The sequence below is a fragment of the Peromyscus maniculatus genome, chromosome 9 (assembly GCF_049852395.1).
Source record: "Peromyscus maniculatus bairdii isolate BWxNUB_F1_BW_parent chromosome 9, HU_Pman_BW_mat_3.1, whole genome shotgun sequence".
Classification (NCBI taxonomy): Eukaryota; Metazoa; Chordata; class Mammalia; order Rodentia; family Cricetidae; genus Peromyscus; species Peromyscus maniculatus.
The window spans coordinates 59,021,246-59,041,155 of NC_134860.1; the positions used below are offsets into that span (position 1 = coordinate 59,021,246).

The following is a 19,910-nucleotide window of genomic DNA, read 5'->3' on the forward strand; positions in this document are numbered from 1 at the left end:
TCTCTGGGGGAGAAGGAGGCTGACTCCTCTCGCATATCTCTCCCTAAACACATCATGGTGGCAGTAGCAATGACTGTATAGGCCATGTCCATCAGGAACCCAAGCAAGGACAGTTAAATGTGATCAAATGTGTCAAATTGGAAGTCAAAATATGTCCTGTTGCTATTCTGATCTTGGACAGCCCAGAGGCCCTTCATTCTTTAAAGGCATTGCCAATCCTATAACTATTTTTAATTTCTACTTTGTCTTCCTCCTTTCTCTTTGTTATTTGTCCTTAAACTCTATGCTTAACATGTGCTGGATTTCAGTGTCTAGGAGGGAGATGTCGTACCCTTCCCTGAGAAATGGAACACAGAGAAACTGGAAGAAGCGCAGGATCGGGGACCAGAAAGTGTGGCTTTGGCTCTGTTCACTTCTCTTTGTGCTGATCAGAAAAACCATTTATCCTCATCGCTAAGATAAAAGGTTTTGGGGAAAAACTCTTTAACTTTCGTTAGAGTCCTAAGTATTTGATCTGGACAGCTCTTTCTGGACCCTCCTCACTGTCTCAGAAATAATCAAATAAAATACTTTTCACTTGTGGGATCAAAATGAGAAATGATTCAATAGCCCCATTCTCGTAGGTTACAAAAATGCACATTGGTGCAACAGGCTGAATTGCTCACATTATTGAATGCCTCCAGTATCCGTGATCCAGAAAGCGTGAGAGGAGCCAGACAGCTTTGAGGAATTGGCAGCAAAGGAAATGAGAAAGGCCTGCCTGGTTCACACACCAGGCTTCAGAATTCCAGGGAAAACACTTGGGTGTTTTTCTCCTGTGACCTGAAGGAGGGTGTGTGAACAACTGTATGTGTTCCAAGGAAATCCCTGTGTGCATCACAATCCCTGTGAGGGTGAATTCATCTGACTTTTCCATTTTGCAAAGATTCTGTGTCAAGACTGTTCATTCTTTGCTGACTCATGCTCTGCTCTGACCTAAGAGGATGGGGTGGTCCCTCTTGGTAAATCAGTGGAGGCTGAGGGCTAGAAGTCTGCCTGCATGTGGCTTCTTGTTTTTGTGTTGAAGACGTTCCAGGGCAAGTGTTTGCCGTGCCTGGGGGTTTACTGCTTGCCTTGGGGGTTTTGTTTGGCAGTGTGGATTTTTAGTTCTCATCCACAGATGAATGTGTACCCTGCTCTCAGGAGGGGGCCAGGTGCTGTGCTATGCCTGTTGGCCATAAATGGGTTAAACAACTGTTTCCGGGGCCACTGAGGCTATTCTGAGAGGTTAAGCTGCAGAGAGCTGTGGCTGCCCAGATGTACTGCAGCACCATGAAGAGCCTCAGGAGGAGACAGCCACTGCGTCCCACCCACGTCCTTCCCACAGAGCCTCCGCTTCCCTTGGCCGTAAGTGTTTCAAGTCTATTCAAAAGGCTCTGGAATTTCACAGAATCCTATATAGGATAAAGCACTAAGGTGGCCCTAGTTACATTTTTTGTAGGAAGGCCCTTCTCGTTTCCATGGTAACAGCCAGGTGTCTGTTCTGATTCCTAGGAGGTCTGCTTTGACCTTGCGGCTTCAGTTCAGTTGATTGCAGTCTACATCCCTTTTGTTACCCACACTCCGTTCTCTGCTCATCTCTACTGAAGCACAGTTTTGGATTAAGGGATCCTGGCTAGTTGTTTGGTGATTGTGCCTTACACCCGGACTCGCGGTTGTTTATTTCAAGCTGCGAGATTCACAGACACTTTTGCATCAGTTAGAGAGTGGAGTTGGCATGTCTTTCTTCCTGCTCCCCAAATGAAACCACACAGTGCCAAATCTTGCCGTGACGCTCAGGTTGCCAAAATAGGATATTTTTTGCTGAGAAGGCAAAGAGATCGCAGCATAGACATGGTGCTAATCTTAATCGTGGACAGAAGCTCCAAATCTTGGAGCCAAATGAGTGATTGATTCAGCAGCTGGCCAGGAGAAGCGTCCAGCCTCATTGCCCCACGGCTGTTGCAGGGCGCCCATTGCTTGGGCCTGAGGAAAGTGTGTGAATTGGTAGACAGAAGCCATTTCGTAGGTACATGTAACGTAATGTACATGAGCAAAGACAGTGGCATCTGGAATTTGCACAAACTGCCTGCACTGCTGGGTGCTTTCAGACACAGTTCGCTTGGTTTTTACGGAGACCCTGCTCGTGGATGGCACGCAGCCCTGGTTTCCAGATGTGGAAAGTTAGGCACAAAGAGATTGCAGAATTCGCAAGGGGTGCGAAGGCTCCAGAAGGCTGTGTGATGTTTTGATCTTTCCCAAATGACAGGGACCAATGGCTTCCTTTACCTTTGAGGGAGGAAGGGGAGGGCAAGAGGTCCTCTAAATCCACATGCAAGGACTGTCTTTGGAGGGCATGTGTATCCAGCCTGGATGTACAGATCCTTGTGCGTTCGTTTTAGTTAGTTTTCAGTGCTCTCTGTTTGTTGTTCCCAGGGAACTGGTCCTCTCTGATGGAGCTCTGGTGCACTGGCCCAGTTTTCATCCTCCACATTTATGCTAACTTCCTGCTTCCTTGTGATCAGCCCTCACGGAGTCCGCCAACTGCAGTAGCGTCTTTCCAGAACCAACAGGCTCTGTTTCTCAAAGCCCCTTTGCTCCCCCTTCACTGATTACCCTTCCATCTCCATTCATCATTTCTTTGGGGTTAGTCCCATGACCCTACTTCTCAGCTCTTGAAATGAAAACTTAACCCAGTCTTCAATCATTCTTCCTTCTGAATAAAATCATCGAAGACCATAAGTTGTCCCATAAATGTACCGCTCCCAATTTTTAATGAAGAATCCACATGCAAAGACTGTCTTTGGAGGGCACGTGTATCCAGTCTGAATGTACAGATCCATGTGCGTTCGTTTTAGTTAGTCTTCGGTGCTCTCTGTTTGTGGTACATGGTACTGCGTTTCTGCATATAGAGATGGAGTATTTCCATGCAGAATACATTTACTGGAGCTGAGGGTTCTTCAGTTTATTTCCTGTTGCTGCTGACACAACACCATAGGCTGGGTAAATTATGAAGAAAAGAGGTCTACCGAACCTCACCGATTGGGTCGAAGGTCAAGTGGCACATTTGGTGAGAAGTTGTTGCTTCTTCCTGGCAGAGCCCCAAGGCTGCTCAGGCCGTCATGTAGGAGGAGACAAGGAGTGTGTGAGTCTCCAATGTTCTATTCCTCTTCTGATAAAAGCTCTAGCATTTAGTCACAGGCTCTTGCTATTTACCTCATCACCTCCCAAAAGCCCCTCTGAACTTACAGCTGGGTTAAGTGTTGCTGGAGGGCTTCTCTCCAGGTTCCACCAAACCCTGCAGTCCCACAATCCATGTATAAAATAATCACTCAGACGCTTATATCACTTATAAACTGTATGGCCGTGGCAGGCTTCTTCCTAACTGTTCTTATATCTTAAATTAACCCATTTCTATAAATCTATACCTTGCCACGTGGCTGGTGGCTTACCGGCGTCTTTACATGCTGCTTGTCCTGGCAGTGGCTACAGTATCTCTCCCTCCTTCTTCCTGTTTCCCCAATTCTCCTCTCTCCTTGTCCCACCTACACTTCCTGTCTGGTCACTGGCCATCAGTGTTTTATTTATGTAGAATGATATCCACAGCACTTCCCCTTTTCTTCTTTTTTTAAAAGGAAGGTTTTAACTTTAACATGGTAAAATTGCATATAACAAAACAATTATCAAGTAAGAATTGCAGTTACAATATTAAAGAAGATGTCCTATCTATCTTATATTTGTGAGTTTAAGGTTTTATATCTAACTTATCTTTTATCATAATTGAGGAAATTATAACTATCTAGTCTTCAACCATATCAAAGACCTGAAAAGGAACATAATGGTACCTGAGAAATGGTAGATGGATGCAAGCAGCTTTCGGGAATCTTGCAAGAGTAGACCGAGACAGCTGGCAGCCTGGACAGTCACCTAATGTTTCTCAGCATTGTTGGTGCATTCAAAGTGGCTACAGGCCTAGAGTATCTGACAGACCATTTTTATAAGCAGGAATTCTGAAAGACCATCTTACCCTGTCTTGGCAGAGTACAGTGGTCGCTTTCCTTGTGTCCCACTTGTCCAGAAAGGACAGCATTGTATTCATACTGTCAGCCGTCAAGGCAAGGGCAGTTCTTTGCCCAGTAGGCCATTTTGTGCCAAGAAGACAAACTTCCAAATGGAAATGTCTTAGAAGCCCAACATTCTCTCGGGATCAAATTGGTGCAGCCAGGAGCAATTGTGTCTCACGTCAACAGAATTTTAAGTTATTTAAATGCCATATTCTTTAGGTCTATGAAGTGTTTGAAGATTACCTATCTATCTGAAATATATCTATGTATATCTAGAAGACTTAACTAACATGGCTACAAATATGATTATCATAGATGACTAATTATTAATCTATTTTTTAATTATCCATTACAATTTTAAATGAGTTACATAAACATAATACCTCAAACAAGAATAGAAGTATATATATACAGTATAACAAAATTAACTTCAAGTTTGTATCAATAAACTAAAATTTATACCAATGTAAAACATTTTAAACATAAACTAAAATCTATACCAATGTAAAACATTTTAAACAAGTTGTTCTTTAAAAGTAGGTTCATTAATCTACCCTTTTATCTTATCTCTATATCCTCCTATGTATCTATATCATACCCTCTTTTTTTTTTTTAGAAAGAGATCACATTTATAATAAACCTGTTTTAAATAAAAAATATTGGTTTTTCTCTGTCCCACACCAGAGGGCTCTTCTGATTTGGGACACAAGAATCTTTTAACCATTTTTTTTTTTTAAAGCAGCAATATGTCTGGGTTTAGAGGGGGAGTGAGCCAATTCCACCTCTAAAGCCAGCTTGGTATATTTGGGAATTTGGGCGTAGCATCTCTTACTACTTCCTGCTGGAGGGGGGCACTGTATCTTATGGGGACGCAAAGAAAATTTTAGGCCTATGGGGTAGTCCTTGAGGCTGTATTGTGTGAACCAGTTGCCTTGAAACCGTTCTGGATGTTGGATCATCTGGGCCATGGTGTCATCGGAGACCTTTCAGGGGGTCTTGGCTGGTCAAACCTGATGTATCTTAATCTGGAACAAATCCATAGCCTCTGGCTTTCTGTGGAAACAAAAGCAGAACCTCTTTTCCAAAGCAACATATCCTTACATCCAAATTTTGAAGTCAAGGTACCTTTAAAATATACATATTGGTTTAATTTAACATCTTTTTTGATCAAATATTTTTTGTAGTTAAAAATCCCAAAGACAACACAATCCAGAGTGTCTGTGTAATATTCATCTTTACGTGGCTTTTTTATATTAATTTTTTTTTGTCTCTTTGAAGCCTACATATATTTTACACATATTGTAAATGATTTTATCTGAATCAGTCTTTTTGTGAGCCTATTGCTTTAAATTGTAGCCTTCTAAGCCTGAAATGGCACTGTGGCTGCTGGCTCCGCCCCCTTCAGCTTTTCGACATGGTGGTGGTACATTTTCTGCAGCTCTGGGAGTCAAGTCTCAGAAATAGTAGGTCTACCCTTTTATCAAAGCAGCGTGTAGCCCAGAAACCTCTTTTTTTTTTTTTTTTTTTTTTGGTTTTTTCGAGACAGGGTTTCTCTGTGTAGCTTTGTGCCTTTCCTGGAGCTCACCTGGTAGCCCAGGCTGGCCTCGAACTCACAGAGATCCGCCTGCCTCTGCCTCCCAAGTGCTGGGACTAAAGGCGTGCGCCACCACGCCCGGCTTTTTTTTTTTTTTTTTTTTTTAATACTGGTAAAGACTAAATCTACCACACAGCGTAATGTGCCGCTGGCAGACATCTCATTCTTGCCATACTGCCGGTCAAATGCACACACCAGGAACCCGCCAGTGTTCAAACCCTCGTTTTGCAGCATCTAGCTGCCCGTATGAGACAAGAAGCAGGAACCTGGTTTTGGCTCTGTTTAGAATCGGTTATTAAATATTCTCAGGTTTAAGATGGAAACTCGAGCCATTGGGCGCCATTTGTTGCTGGAGGGCTTCTCTCCAGGTTCCACCAAACCCCGCAGTCCCACAATCCATGTATAAAATAATCACTCAGACGCTTATATCACTTATAAACTGTATGGCCGTGGCAGGCTTCTTCCTAACTGTTCTTATATCTTAAATTAACCCATTTCTATAAATCTATACCTTGCCACGTGGCTGGTGGCTTACTGGCGTCTTTACATGCTGCTTGTCCTGGCAGTAGCTGCAGTATCTCTCCCTCCTTCTTCCTGTTTCCCAATTCTCCTCTCTCCTTGTCCCACCTATACTTCTTGTCTGGTCACTGGCCATCAGTGTTTTATTTATATAGAATGATATCCACAGCAGTTAAGTCTCTTCCCTCTATGGGCTTTGCATTAGGGAGGAAACTTCAGCATGTGTTGTAGAGGGAGCAAGCCAGCTCCAAACTCTAGCAGGCCTGAGCCTGCTCCATGTTATGGTTGTATTTAAAATAAACAATTAAGGAACAAAAACATTTTTTTATTTAAGGAAAGAAAAACAGCTTTTGAAAATTGCACTGACTGGCTTTGATGACTGCCAATCAACATGCCCTGTTAAAAAAAATGTAATTATAGCGAATTGCTGAGAATTTGTTTTCAGGGATGGAACTACATTGTATTTTGAGTTTTTCTAGATTTTATTTGTCATCCAAAAACCTACGATGACTCATTGTAGCTTAAGTGGTTATTACTGCAGACGTTTCATCCAGTGGAAGGGTTGGTGGGCTGGGATGTAACATAGGGGAAGAGTGACTGCCACGCATGTATGAGGCCCTGGATTCTATCATTCGCATCATCAATAGAAGGAAATAAATAAAGATGCTGGGCTGCACAAGTGGAAGGTCCAGAAGCTGATTCTCCCCCCCCCCCCCCACCCCAAGACAGGGTTTCTCTGTGTAGCTTTGTGCCTTTCCTGGAACTCACTTGGTAGCCCAGGCTGGCCTCAAACTCACAGAGATCTGCCTGGCTCTGCCTCCCAAGTGCTGGGATTAAAAGCGTGCGCCACCACCGCCTGGCTCAGGAGCTGATTCTTTACAACTTCAGCCCATCCCCTTCCTCCTGGAATATGTTTCAACAAAATCACTTATTTTCCAAATTTCCTTAACATATTACCAATCCCACTTCCCTTCAGACAGCTCTTATATGTGGTCATGTCTAAGAAAGCTTTGAAATTACAAAGTATTTTCTAACCGTGATATTTGTATAAATAGAAAATTTGGTCTCCTGCGTCCTGATTTATCATTGTTGCAGAAGTTTGTCATTTCTTTATTTTATTTCTTAAAAAGCAAGGCTGTTTTAAGGACTAGTAGGCAACAGGCACAGTTTCTATTTCTGAGACAAGTGTTTCTGGTGTGTGTGTGTGTGTGTGTGTGTGTGTGTGTGTGTGTGTGTATGTGTGTGGTGTGGTGTGTGCCTGTGTGTATACTATATGTAGGTTCCCACATGTCCATGCTTTTCTTCATGGGTCCTGGGTATCCGAACTCAGGTCCTCATGATTAACACTTTACTCACTCAACCGTCTACCTAGCTTAATATTTGTCTTTCAAACATGAGATGTTGTCTGTGTTAAGTTGTAGGTTTGGATTTTAAAAACTGTTGTTCCTCAAGGAAGGTATATTGTGTGAGAAGTAGGATTCACATGAGGAAGAAATCAGGGAAACTGAACACATGAGCTAGGTTGATAGATAGATATGTTTATTATTTCAGAGGCCTCTCTCTGTATCTAGTAACACGTGTGTGTTTGTTGGTGTGCGTCTTGTTGGGAGGCTGGGGACGGGGGAATGTCATGCTGGTTGGCAGAGGTGCAGCACAATGATACTTTATATTTAATGAGTCGCCGAAGCCAAGGACCTGGCCATCTTTCACGCAGGCTGTGTTCTCAGTGCGCACATTTTGTGTTCTCCTTATTTTTTTACCTTTTTTTTCCCCCCTTTCTTTCAGGGTCCTTGAAGTAAAGCCAAAATGCCTGTAGTTGATGAGCTTGGAGAAGTGCTCTCAACAGCAAATATGTTCTATCTCCTGAGATGAGGGTGGGCCATGCCCTACCCAGAACCTCTATAGCACCTTCACCCTGCACCTCCCACAAGGAATACAGAAGAGCCTCCGATGAGATGAAGTTAAGTTTGCCTCTGGGGAAAGCCGGAAACTCCCTACCAGCTAATACTGGTTTGCTTTAAAAAAAAACTCGACCTTATCAGACTAGAGTAGCATACGGAACACAGGCACAAAACACAATGTTTTCTGATGTCAGATGATGACAGATGCCGGAGGAAACTGGCTTTTCACCAGCCAGGAAGAGCTTCTCTTGGAGTGCACACTGAAAGGAAGCACACACCAGCCTTAAGCAGAAGGAGACGGGGAAACGTCAGTGGTTTTCAAGGACAGCTCTTCCTGAAGAAGGGATCATGGAGACCCAGGAGACTAGGTAAATAGCTAATGTTTTAAGCGATAATTTGTTCATTTACTTATGTGTGTGTGCACTTGTGAGTGTGGAGGTTGGGGGACTAATTTTAGAAGTCAGTTGCTCTTTTTTTCTCCCATGTGGATTTTAGGAATCAAATTCAGGTCATTAGCCTTGGTAGAGGGTAGAGGGCTATTTTATGAGTCTATGCCTGATCTTACAAGCTTAAGGACTTGGACAAAATTATGTGTTTATCTATTACTATTGAAATTTATATGTGCTCTTTCTCTTTTTGAATGTTTTAAATTGAAGTAGAATTACATCACCTTCCCTCTCCCTTTTCTCCCTCCAGCCCCTTCCAGCTACTTTCCTTCCCCCTTCCCATGCTCCCTCATGTTAATAGCCTCTTTTTCTTTGATGATTACTGTTATAGACATACATATGTATGTGTATGTACAAATATGTATATATATAAACATACCTTTTCTCTAAGCATGTAACAGAGTGCTACTCTTTTGTTTCCTTTTTTTTTTTTTATTTTTTGAGACAGAGTTTCTCTGTATAGTCTTGGCTGTCCTGGAATTGGCTCTGTAGACCAGGCTGGCCTTGAACTCAGAGATCCACCTGCGTCTGCTGCCTGAGTGCTGGAATTAAAAGTGTGTGTTACCTCCACCAGCTTAGAGTGCTACTCTTATTTGAATGATGTTCAAAAAAATGAATTTTTAGTACCATAAAAACAAGAAAGACTTCACATGTTTACATAGTGATATCAACAGATTAAAAGACGTTTCAAATTTTATTTTCCAAACTTAAAATACTAAGGGAATTAGAAAACAACAACAGCAGTGTTTCTCTGCCAGCTCCTGAAAACTGCACATTAAATAGAAGCACTATTGTTGTTCCCTAGCGTTCCCAAGAGCATTTAGGAACTGGATCTTGATGTGCATTCCAGGCTAGCCTTGAACCTGTCCCCCCACCCCCACCCCATTCAGTGCTGGGATCACACTGGAGCCATCACACTTGGTTGCTTTTAAAGCATATGAATATATATGGGTACCATCAAACAACCGGCACATTCAGTTATCATCTGTGTTTGCTAGAACCCAGAGAAATCATCAGAAGCGAATTTCTTTACTCTTACTGATGCTGTCCTTAGACACCAGAGGTGTGTGCATAACTTTCACCACTCCTTGCAATATTCTGCAGATTTTCAGAGGTTTTTTTTCAAGTATTTCCACAGTGGTACCTGCCCCCTTAAGTCTGGAAGTAGATGGCTGAAAAGTGAACTGTTTTTGTTTAATTGAACAGTTAGCTGATTTGTTTGGAGAAATCTCATCTGCAGTAATTATATAGAGCACTCACTGGTCCTGACACGAACTACAAATTGTCAATCATCAGGACAAAGCCCAGTGATGTAGGCTACTTTGCAGTCACTCACAGGTGATCAATTCTATTTATATCTAAAAGGAAAGATTAACTAAATTTGAATGTATTTTTTTCAGAGAAGGACATTATATAGGTGGTAGATACTTTAGAATTTTCACTTTACTAAACACTAAAAAATGTCAGTGACCAGCTGTACACACATGCATGTGAGCACATACGTGTATGTCTACATGCACGATTGTGCATCCACTTGGTTCAGCTTACTGGCTGCAGACCCCTCATGTCCCTGCTGGTATTCAGAGCAACTCTGAGTGAGCGACAAGAGATTGGGGCTGCTTTGGCTAAAGAGCAGAGGCTATGGAACAAGAGAATAGTGTTATTTCTGTAGCACCTAACATTTGCAAATAATGATGAGAATTGTGATGAATAGCACGATGCCCTGACGTGTTGCAGAAAAGAAATTTTCTAGGCCTGTGGTAGAACTTTTGTAGAAGTCACGAAATTCGTATTACCTCTCCATATGAATATAGTCTAGATTAGAGAAAGCTAGGAGTTTTTTTTTTTTTAAAGAAGATTTGATCATGTGTTGTACTCAATTCAACATGCCAAATAAACCTTTATAAGTTTTCTAATAATGAACATTCATTTCATAAGGCAAAAGAACACATTTGGAGAGGTTGCTTTGCCCCTCAAGAAATCTCAAGGTCAGTTTGAGATCTAGATTCATTTAGGATCTAATTTGGGGAAGGAAAAAATGTGTTTGAACATTTGACTAAATAGGATCCTAGGTTACTGTGATGAAATTCTTGTCTGTCTACTGAAACAAAATAACAAAGATTCAAAAGGAGGTAACAGTTGTATGTGAAAAACAAACAAATCATTCTCCAGAGGTTCGGGAGATGACTCAATGGTTAAATGCACCAGATGTTTTTGCAAAAGACCTGGGTTTGGGTCCCACCATCCACATGCTGTGTATGAGGGGTATGTGCACCCAAGTGCAGGTGCCCACAGAAGCCAGAAGCATCAAATCCCCTTGAAGCTGATGTTAGAGGCAACAGGGCTGCTAGGAACTGAACTCAGGTCCTTTGAAAAAGTAGCACATGCTCTTTAACTGCTGAGCCACCTCTTCAGCCTCACATTATTTATAACTTTCAACAACTGATAATCCTTTTATTGTGTGCATGCCCATGCACCTATGCGTTTGTGTGTATACATGTGTGAGCACATGCACGTGGCGGCTCGAGGTGAACCTCAGGCATTACTCTTCAGGAGCCATCCACCTTGTTTCTTTTGAGACAGGGTCTCATTGGCTCAGAGTGGGCTGAGTAGACAATGCTGGCTCCCATCATGCACCAGGGATCCAGATCTAGGATTATAGGCGGGCACTGCCATGTCTGACTTTTTACATGGGTTCTGGAGAGCAAACTCAGGTCTTACGTTTGCATGGCAAGGGCTTTATGGACTGAGCTATTTGCAGCTCCCTGGTAACCCTTTTTCATTCTTTTCAATCAAGTTGGTTGTACACATTGTGAATTGCCCGCCGTTAGCCAACATTATAGAGTAAGTTGCCTAATTTTTTCCCCAACACTATCTTACAGTTTTTGTAGGCAGGCTAATTTGTAGTACAAGGTTTCATATTTCTCAAGAGACTAATATAGCTGGCGTCTCTATACAATATAAAAACAATCCAAACCCACAGAAACCTGCACGTAGTAATTAGTGTGTCAGCGGCGATGTGTTTTATTTAGAAATTACCTATCACAGTTCTAAGGCTGTGAGTTGCAAAGAGGTTTTGGAACCTTTTCAGCAGGCATGTTATAACCTAGAAACCCTCACTACCACCCCAAGTTCCTACCCAGTTAACTGTGTACAGTGTATGTATGTCAGACAAATATTAAGAAACAGAAGGGAGGGAGAGAGAAAGAAAAAAAAAAACCCAGGAAGATACCAAATGCGTCCATTTTGGATAGTTTCCTCACTGCTTTTGATGTCTGTGTAGTAACACGTGTGTTAGACATGTATGTTTTTCTACTTCAGTAAGTCATTGCCAAATTAGTTTATGAACCCCGTAATGGGGTGCTATTAACAGTGAAATACAGGGGTGAAATTCCCAGCTCCCTAAAAAAATAGAAGTGAATTCAAAAGTAAAACAAAATTCATCTTTTGTGTTCTAAGTTAAACCCATAATTTAATTTTAAAGATTTATTTTATTTTTTAATTGTGTAGATGTGTGTATGTATATGTATGGGTATGCACACATCAGTACAGGTACCCACAGGAGCCAGAAGAGGATGTTGGGTTCTCTGAGTTACCACTTGCTGTGAACAACAGCGCGTGAACTCCAGAAACTGAACTCAGGCCCTCTGAAAGGTTAAGATGGCTCTTAACCACCGGGCCATCTCTTCATCCTCTTAAAAATAATTTCAAGCACTTTATCATATTATTGGCTAGTAAATACAAGCACAGTTCTTGTGTTAAACTTAATACAGACAACTGAAAACATACCCACTTTTACGAAAGCCGTAATTCCTAACTGGCCTTGTTTATTAAAAATTTGCTTAAATCATTTGAACCTGAAAAACGTTTGAATTCACTTCTCTTTTTTTTAGGGAGCTGGGAATTTCACCCATGTATTTCACTGTTGCTAAACCAGTTTTTTTTTTGTTTTTTTTTTTTTTTCTTTTTTTTTTTTTTTTGGTCTTTTTTTTTTTTTTTTTTTTTTTTTAACAGAGCTGAGGACCGAACCCAGGGCCTCGCGCTTGCTAGGCAAGCGCTCTACCACTGAGCTAAATCCCCAACCCCTGCTAAACCAGTTTTTAACAGCATCTCGTTAAGGGGGGTCCATAAACTAATTTGGCAATGACTTACTGAAGTAGAAAAACATGCATGTCTAACACATGGAAATGCACAGGTGCAGATAAAGCTCACAGCAGTTGTTCTAAGACTTTATCCACATGCGGCAAAGCAGAGCAGTTGACAGCCACGGGCTTGTGTGGGATAGCTGGCTCCCTTTCTCATCCCACTTTTCATCTTAATATGAACTGTGTTTGTCACATTCCCAGAGAAAGCCGTTGGTTTTCTACCGTTATTCATGGACAGCATTTTGGAGACGCCGTTTGTCCCGATGCCTAGCTTTGGGGGTCTCTGAGTCCTCTGAGAACCCCTGGTGGCAGTCATCTCAAATTCAAGCGATGATGGGGAATGCAGGGGCTGGCATAGGAGGGAGGGTGTCTGTTGGTGGGCTGAGGAAGTGGGGATCGGACTAGAATAGCAGAGGGGAGTGGAAGGAACTGAAGAGAAGGCTTCGGTGGGGAGGAGGGTGGGGACAGCTACTGGAAAGGGACAGGTCTGAGGGGATAGAGTTTGAGGAGGTCATTGGCGCACAAAGTCATCCTTAGTAAAATCAGACACAAGAAGGAAACTTGAGCGACAGGGGTAGGAGCATGGGGTACACAGGCCACAGAGTGGGGGGAGTGGAATTCAGACCTCAGAGGGGTTCCTGTATTAACTAAGGGTACTGTGCAAACAGAGATACTCGGGACACCAACCCAGCGGTCTCTATGCACAAGCCCAGCTGCCTCCATGAGCTTGGGACTCTGATGGAGCCTCTATCTGCCCAAGACCCCACATAGTCTCTAGAGTGTTCCACTCAGGACTGCGGGAAGGAGACTTACTCTACACTCTACTTCCATGGGCTGTCATGGGAAGCAGGGGCTCAGGAGTGTGATTTCCCATCTATTGCTGATCAGTCAGCCAGAAAATATGCAAAGGTTTCTAAAAAAAAAAACGTGCATCTGGGGTCCTGGGCCCAACGACGAACCTGATCTTGCACAAGTCACGGTACCATGTGTGTTAAAGAGCATATTGTTTCTGGCCCTTGTCACATAGGTGAGGGAGGCTATTTAGGACTGTAGTGACAGGCACCAAGACTTCAGAAATAGAGGTGGAGGTCAGCTCGACTTCTTACATGTGAAGACAACTGAGCATTCCAGCCAATGGACAGAGGGGGAGCTATGAAAAATCATGAAGGAATTCTTGTTAAATGGATTCCACAGGATTCCTGAGGAGGAAGCAGAGTGATGAGTCTCTAGGCCAGGGGATTCTCCCTGAACTAACTGAACAATTCCTGCCATGACTGACCTTAGACAGGACAAAGACAGCCTACTGATGGGATCTGCTGAGTAGCAGTCAATCTGTAGTTGGTCAAGGAGCTACTGGGTTTGGTCAAGAAGAGCGCCCCATCAGACTCACACAGAGGCATTCCCAGCCTCCTCTCCTGTCTTTCTGTAGGTCAGCTCTGTGAGCTAGACTTTCCATTGATCCCAGGACCCTAGCATGCTGGTACTTTTCTAGACCAGCTCTGTCCTCAGAACCATGCATTCACTTGTCACAGATTAAGTATTATGCACCATGTATTATGTATAGGAATAAAACTAATGCAGACCCCAATTTTTATGAATCTCACATATTATCAAGAGTATGCTGGTTGGTTTTCACCAACTTGACACAAACTAGAGACACCTGGGAAGAGGGAAGCTTAATTGAGGAATTGCCTCCATCAGACTGGCCTGTGGGCATATCTGTAAGGCATTTTCTTGATTGATTGATTGATTGATTGATTGATTGATTGATTGATGTGGGAGGGCCCAGCTCACTGTAGGTGGTGCCACAACTGGACAGGTGGCCCTAGGTTGTACAAGAAAGCAGGCTGAGCAAGCCATGGGGAGCAAGCCACTAAGCAGCATTCCTGCAAAGTTCCCACCTTTGCTCCTACCTGAGTTTCTGCCCTGACTTCCCTCAGTGATGGACTATGATTGGGACATGTAAACCAAATCAACCCGTACCACCCTGAGTCGGTCATGGTGTTCATCACATCCATAGAAAGTAAACAAGGGCACAGGGCAAATCAAAACAAAACAAAAACAACAAATTATACAATATAGGGATGATGGGACAAAAGGAGACACCTGCTGAGTCTCAGTGGGACCAAGAGTCTTAAACAGCATGATCAGGACATACTGGCGAGAGAAGATGAAATCTGAGCAGGCACTGAGGCAAAAAGAGATTTGGTCATAAGTTGTGTGGGGAAGAATGTTCCAGTAACCAGGCCTTGAGTCTCTGTGATGGAGAAGGGAACCATTCTTAAAGTGTCCCTGTAGCTGGCCTGTTGAGGGAGCAGAGGTAGAAGTTGTGGAGCCCATTACAAGATGTAACACTCCAGACAAGAAGTCTGTGGCTCTGGCCAGCAGGGTGGGTACTGGAGATACCCAATGGCTGTGTGTTGGCCCACTTGCCGGTCTCTTCAAAGAGAACGTATCTCCATACCCTGTCTGCATCAGAATGTTGACATGTCTAAGAAGAGTCTCAGCACCACGTTATGAATCCCCTAATTCTCCAGTATCAGTTGGATGGTCCACACTTCAATTTCGACATTAGCAACCGAGAGTTAACACACACCCTGACATCAAAGCCTCAGTCCCACGAGGCTGTACCTACTTGAGATGTCAGCTACCGATGAATGAGATCCTAGACCACCTAGGCTTCTGCCTAACCAACTGCAAATTAGAGGATGCCTAAGATTGCCCCTAAACCTGGGTTTCACAATCTGCTGAAATAACTTGGTGTTGAGGAGAGCACTCTCCCTAAGATTGTAGTTTATTATAACGGATATTATATATTCTATGTGTTCCAGGAACAGCCAGCTAGAAGAAATGCAGAGGGTATGGTGTGGTGAGGGGTGCAGGCATGGATCTTTCCTGTCCCCCTCTGAGCATCCATCCTCCCAGAACCCTGACACATTCACCAAATTCAAACTTCCTGAGCTCCAGTGCCTCGGAGTTTGTGTTAAACTTCCATTACGTTGAAATGACTTGGTCATTGGCCATTGGTGCCTGCATTCAATCTCCATCCCGTGTTTTCTTCTGGGGTTTCCTAGGGGTGGGGAGGAGAGGGGGACTTAATGACGTGATTTGTTCCTCTGGCCACTAGCCTCCATCTTGAGGTCACTAAGAGTCACCTCTTCATCTATACTCAAAGTCCACTGTGAATAACTAAACACACTCCTATTACTCAGCAAGATTCAAGGGTTTTAGGCGTTTCTGTGTCAGGAACCAGAGATATATATTTGTATGATCCCCAGATGGAAATACGCAGATGGCAGAATGGTCTTCAGGATGGCAGGCAGATCTGCAGTTCTAGTGTCTGGGAACAAGTACAGACAGGGAGGAGCAGGTGGCCAGGACACCACGCCAAGCCAGCATGCCTGATGAAGGACAGGCATAGACGTCATTCAGGCTTGATGCCATGGACAAAGAGCAGTGCCCAGTGCTGGGGGCAAGCCTGGGTCAGTGGTTTCAAGATTATTCCATACCTCCTAGGTCGCAGAAGCTCACGAGTACAAGTAAGGGCAGTTAGTGTGCCCTGCGTGTCTGGCTGGCTCCAAAGCTTCTCTTGAGTGACAGGACCCCGAGCCCCTGGTCTCTGCCATCCGCTTCATTTTCCCCCATCTATTTCTGGGCGTGCTCGGGGCAGGGAGAGCTCACAAGGGCTCAGGGATGGGTTTGCTCATGTTCTTTCCACTCAAGTCCCTTAGCCCTGGCGTCTGTGCCATGCTTCTGCAGCTGGTGTCCTGGGCAAGATGTCATTCCCATGCCCCCAGTGGAGCCCTTGAGCCCAAAGCTACTTGTAGTGAGTGTGTGTATGTGTGTGTGTGTGTGTGTGGGCCCGCAATGGCCAGGGCCATTGTGGTAGTGCCATGTGAAGTTAGTCTTGCCCACTATTTATTTTTTATCAAATAATTTTTATTTTTTATGTATTTATTATAGAAAATAATGTGTTTCATCGTAGCATTTTCCATGAAAGCTTGTCCTAGCCGCTTCTCCCACATCTTCTCTTGTCCCCGTCCCTCTGGTCCCCTTTCTGCTTTCATGTGTATAATTCTTACATCTACATTCTGCATGAAAGAGGACGCATGTGACATTTGTCTTTCTGTGTCTCTGTCCCTCATTTCCTGGGCACTGTGGCTTCACCTTGTGTTGTCCCAGGCTCAGAGCCATTGCCTTGCGTGTCCCAGGAAAGAGGAATGTGGGACTTGCCCTGTCCCCATATCTCCTCTTTGCCTTAGAAACAGCCACCTCCAAACAGTGGAAAACAAACTCCTTGTAAGCACCCTTCCACCTCTGGGAGGGGAAACTGTATCACGTAATGGTGTAAGCCAAGCTGGCCCTGCTTGCTTTGGATCTCAGCCTCGCCATTTGTGGTGCTGTGGCCATGAATCAGTGACTATTTCCTCACTGTGACAAAAATCATCCCCACAGTCCCACTGAGCGGGCCCTGTGACACCACACAGGTGAGTGCCCGTCCTCCTGTGGCACCTTGTCATAAGAGTGAGTCACAGTGTAAGTGCTCAGTATTCACTGCTACCTCTCAAGTTTGAATACCTGACCCGGCTGCTGGTGGTGTTTGGGGAAGTTATGGAACTTCTGGGGGGGGTGTCCCAGCTAGAAGTGAGGTGCTGGATTAGACACTGGAGGTTTTGTCTGCCACTGGCTCCCACCCGAGCTTCCTGCTTCCTGGTCTGGTGCCACAGGAGGAGCTGCTACACACTCCAGCCTTGGCTGACTGAAACCATGAAGCAGAACAAACCCGTCTGTCTCCCTTCAGGAGCCTCTGCCAGACATTCTGTCACCATGACCAGAGAAGGGACGGTGACTTTGTTCCCCTTGTTCCTTGGATGTTGAGTGGACAGTCCAGCGGCACCCTCAGAATGGGAGTGGGAATAACCATGGCTCATAGGGAAAGGCCGAAATGAGCCACGAGGAAGCATCCCTGAGCTCCTGGAAACCACCAGCAGTAGCAGCAGCAGCAGCTTTCCTACCTCTTGGACTTCCAGAGACAAGGCATATGAGCTGAACAGGTTGAACACCCCCTGATCCAACATGTGAAATCTGAAATGTCATTATCAATAGAAAATTCCCCATGACCTCACGTGTGGAGTTAAAATGCAAGTGTACTAAACAAAACAAAACCACGTGAAATCACAGCCAGGCGATTTGCATGAGAAATATCTGAAATATAAATGACTTTGAGTTTAAACATATGTCCTAGTAGGTTTCTGTTGCCACGATAAAATGTTGACTGAAACCAACTTGGGGAGGGAGAGGATTTGTTTCATCTTACACCTCCTAGGTCACATAATTCATCACTGAGGAAGTCAGGGAAGGAACTCAAGGCAGGAACCTAGAGGCAGGAACTGAAGCAGAGACCACAGAGGAGTGTTGCTTACTGGCTTGCTCCCCATGGTTTGCTCAGCCTGCTTTCTTAGACCATCTAGGACCCCTACCCCTGGATGGCACCACCCACAGCAGGCTAGGCCCTCCCATATCAATCTTTAGTCAAGAAAAGGCCCCACAGACAGGCCCACAGGCTAATCTGATGGAGGCATTTCCTCAACTGAAGTTCCTGCCTCCCAGGTTAGCTTAGTGTGTGTCAAGTTGACAAATGCAAAATAGTACAACTTGTGTCTCTCTACAAGGCACATTGTGTAGATGCTAGTGTTTCCAAATTGAAAATACCCCAAATCAGAAAGAGTTCCAATTGCAAATGTTTCAGATAAAGGGTGCTGAGCCTAAACTTGATGAAGCCCAGATGTTAAGGAAGAGCAAGGCTCCTGGAGAAGGGCAGTCACTTTGACTTGAAGATCCAAGACATGCCATGATAAAGCCCAAGGTGGGTGTTGGGCAGTGAATTCATGAATCACTTTCTGAGACCCTATGGTCTACAGTTAACAAAATGCCCAGTGTCCCTGCTGTCCTTGAAGGCTAGCTGGGCGAGGGAGCGTAGAGAGGCCATGTGCAGCAGAGATATACTTCTCCTTCAGGGGGACTGGACAGAGCCCTGGGATTGTTCTTGGTGCCTCTTTACCTCTTTGAAAAAAAAAAGTTACCCTGAAAAGCTTTGGGCATGTCTAGAGAAAAAGAGAAAAATGCTCCAAGGGGCACCCAGATGCTCACCTCCTACTGAGGGGCACCCACACCCTCACTTCCTACCAAGGAATGCCCTCACTCTCATCTCCTATGGAGGGGTACTCACATGCTCACCTCCTATCAAGATATACCCACCGACTCACCTCCTCCTGAGGGGCACCCACACACTCACCTCCTCCTGAGGGGCACCCACCCACTCACCATCTCCCACTGAAGCTCTGCCTCTGCACGTCCGCATTTTGAAGCAAGTCTCAGACATTGAACAGTGCCCTGGACTCCATGACCAGGCGCCTGGAACACACCTGTCTAGAGGCATTACTGTGTGGGGGCTCTCAAACTGCCTGGCAATCACCTGAGGGTGTGAGGAGCTCCTGCAGAGAGGCTGCCAACTGGAGAAGGGACTCTGTGGAGCCAGGGTAAATTCACAGCAAACCCTTGAGTGTGGACTGATAACTCACACAAACACACCCGCCATTTCAGTTAGGGTGCTGGAGTCTTTTCTCTGGACAGTGCTGGGAACCCACTGAGTCCCATCTCAGCCCCGGTCTTTACTCTTTTATTAAACATATTAATTGGGTGTATGCATCGTGCCATGGTGTTGGAGATCAGAGGATAGCTTTCAGGAGTTGATGCTTCCCTCTCACGTGAATCCTAGGGATCAAACTCAGATCCTCAGGCTTACCAGTAAGAACCTTTACTGGCTGATCCATCTCCACAACGGTGGACACCACCACTGAAAAATCAACAGATACCTTTTCTGTGAGAATAATGAAAAAAATGCATGTATTTCCCAGCATAAAACATTGGGATTTTAAATGAACTCATTCACTGACTCTGGGGGGGGGAGGAGGGCAGGAAATCCTGTTTAGAAATGGTGAGCCAAACTGAGTAACGCAGGGGTGGGGAAAATGATTTCTCTGTGATTCTTTAATGCAGGTTAATCTCATTTGTGCTATGCTGTTTGGTTTAACGATGTGGTAATAAGAAAAACAGGGGCAGGTGCTCTGGCTCATGCCTGTAATCTCAGCACTGGGGAGGCAAATGCAAGTGGGTTACTGGGGATTTAAGGGAGCCTGGGCTACAGACTGAGTTTCAGGCTA

At 44.4% G+C, this 19,910-nt stretch overlaps 1 protein-coding gene across 2 annotated transcripts in view; it reads left to right on the forward strand.

Moving 5' to 3' along the window:
- Positions 1-19,910, forward strand: part of Sacs (sacsin molecular chaperone) — an 88,033-nt gene that overhangs the window by 1,816 nt on the left and 66,307 nt on the right. For both annotated transcript variants that reach the window (XM_006986324.4, XM_042284976.2), the window contains exon 2: positions 7,981-8,464. In XM_006986324.4, coding sequence (XP_006986386.1) covers positions 8,445-8,464 — 20 coding nt within the window. In that variant the 5' untranslated portion in view covers positions 7,981-8,444. The remainder of the gene's footprint in view (positions 1-7,980; positions 8,465-19,910) is intronic.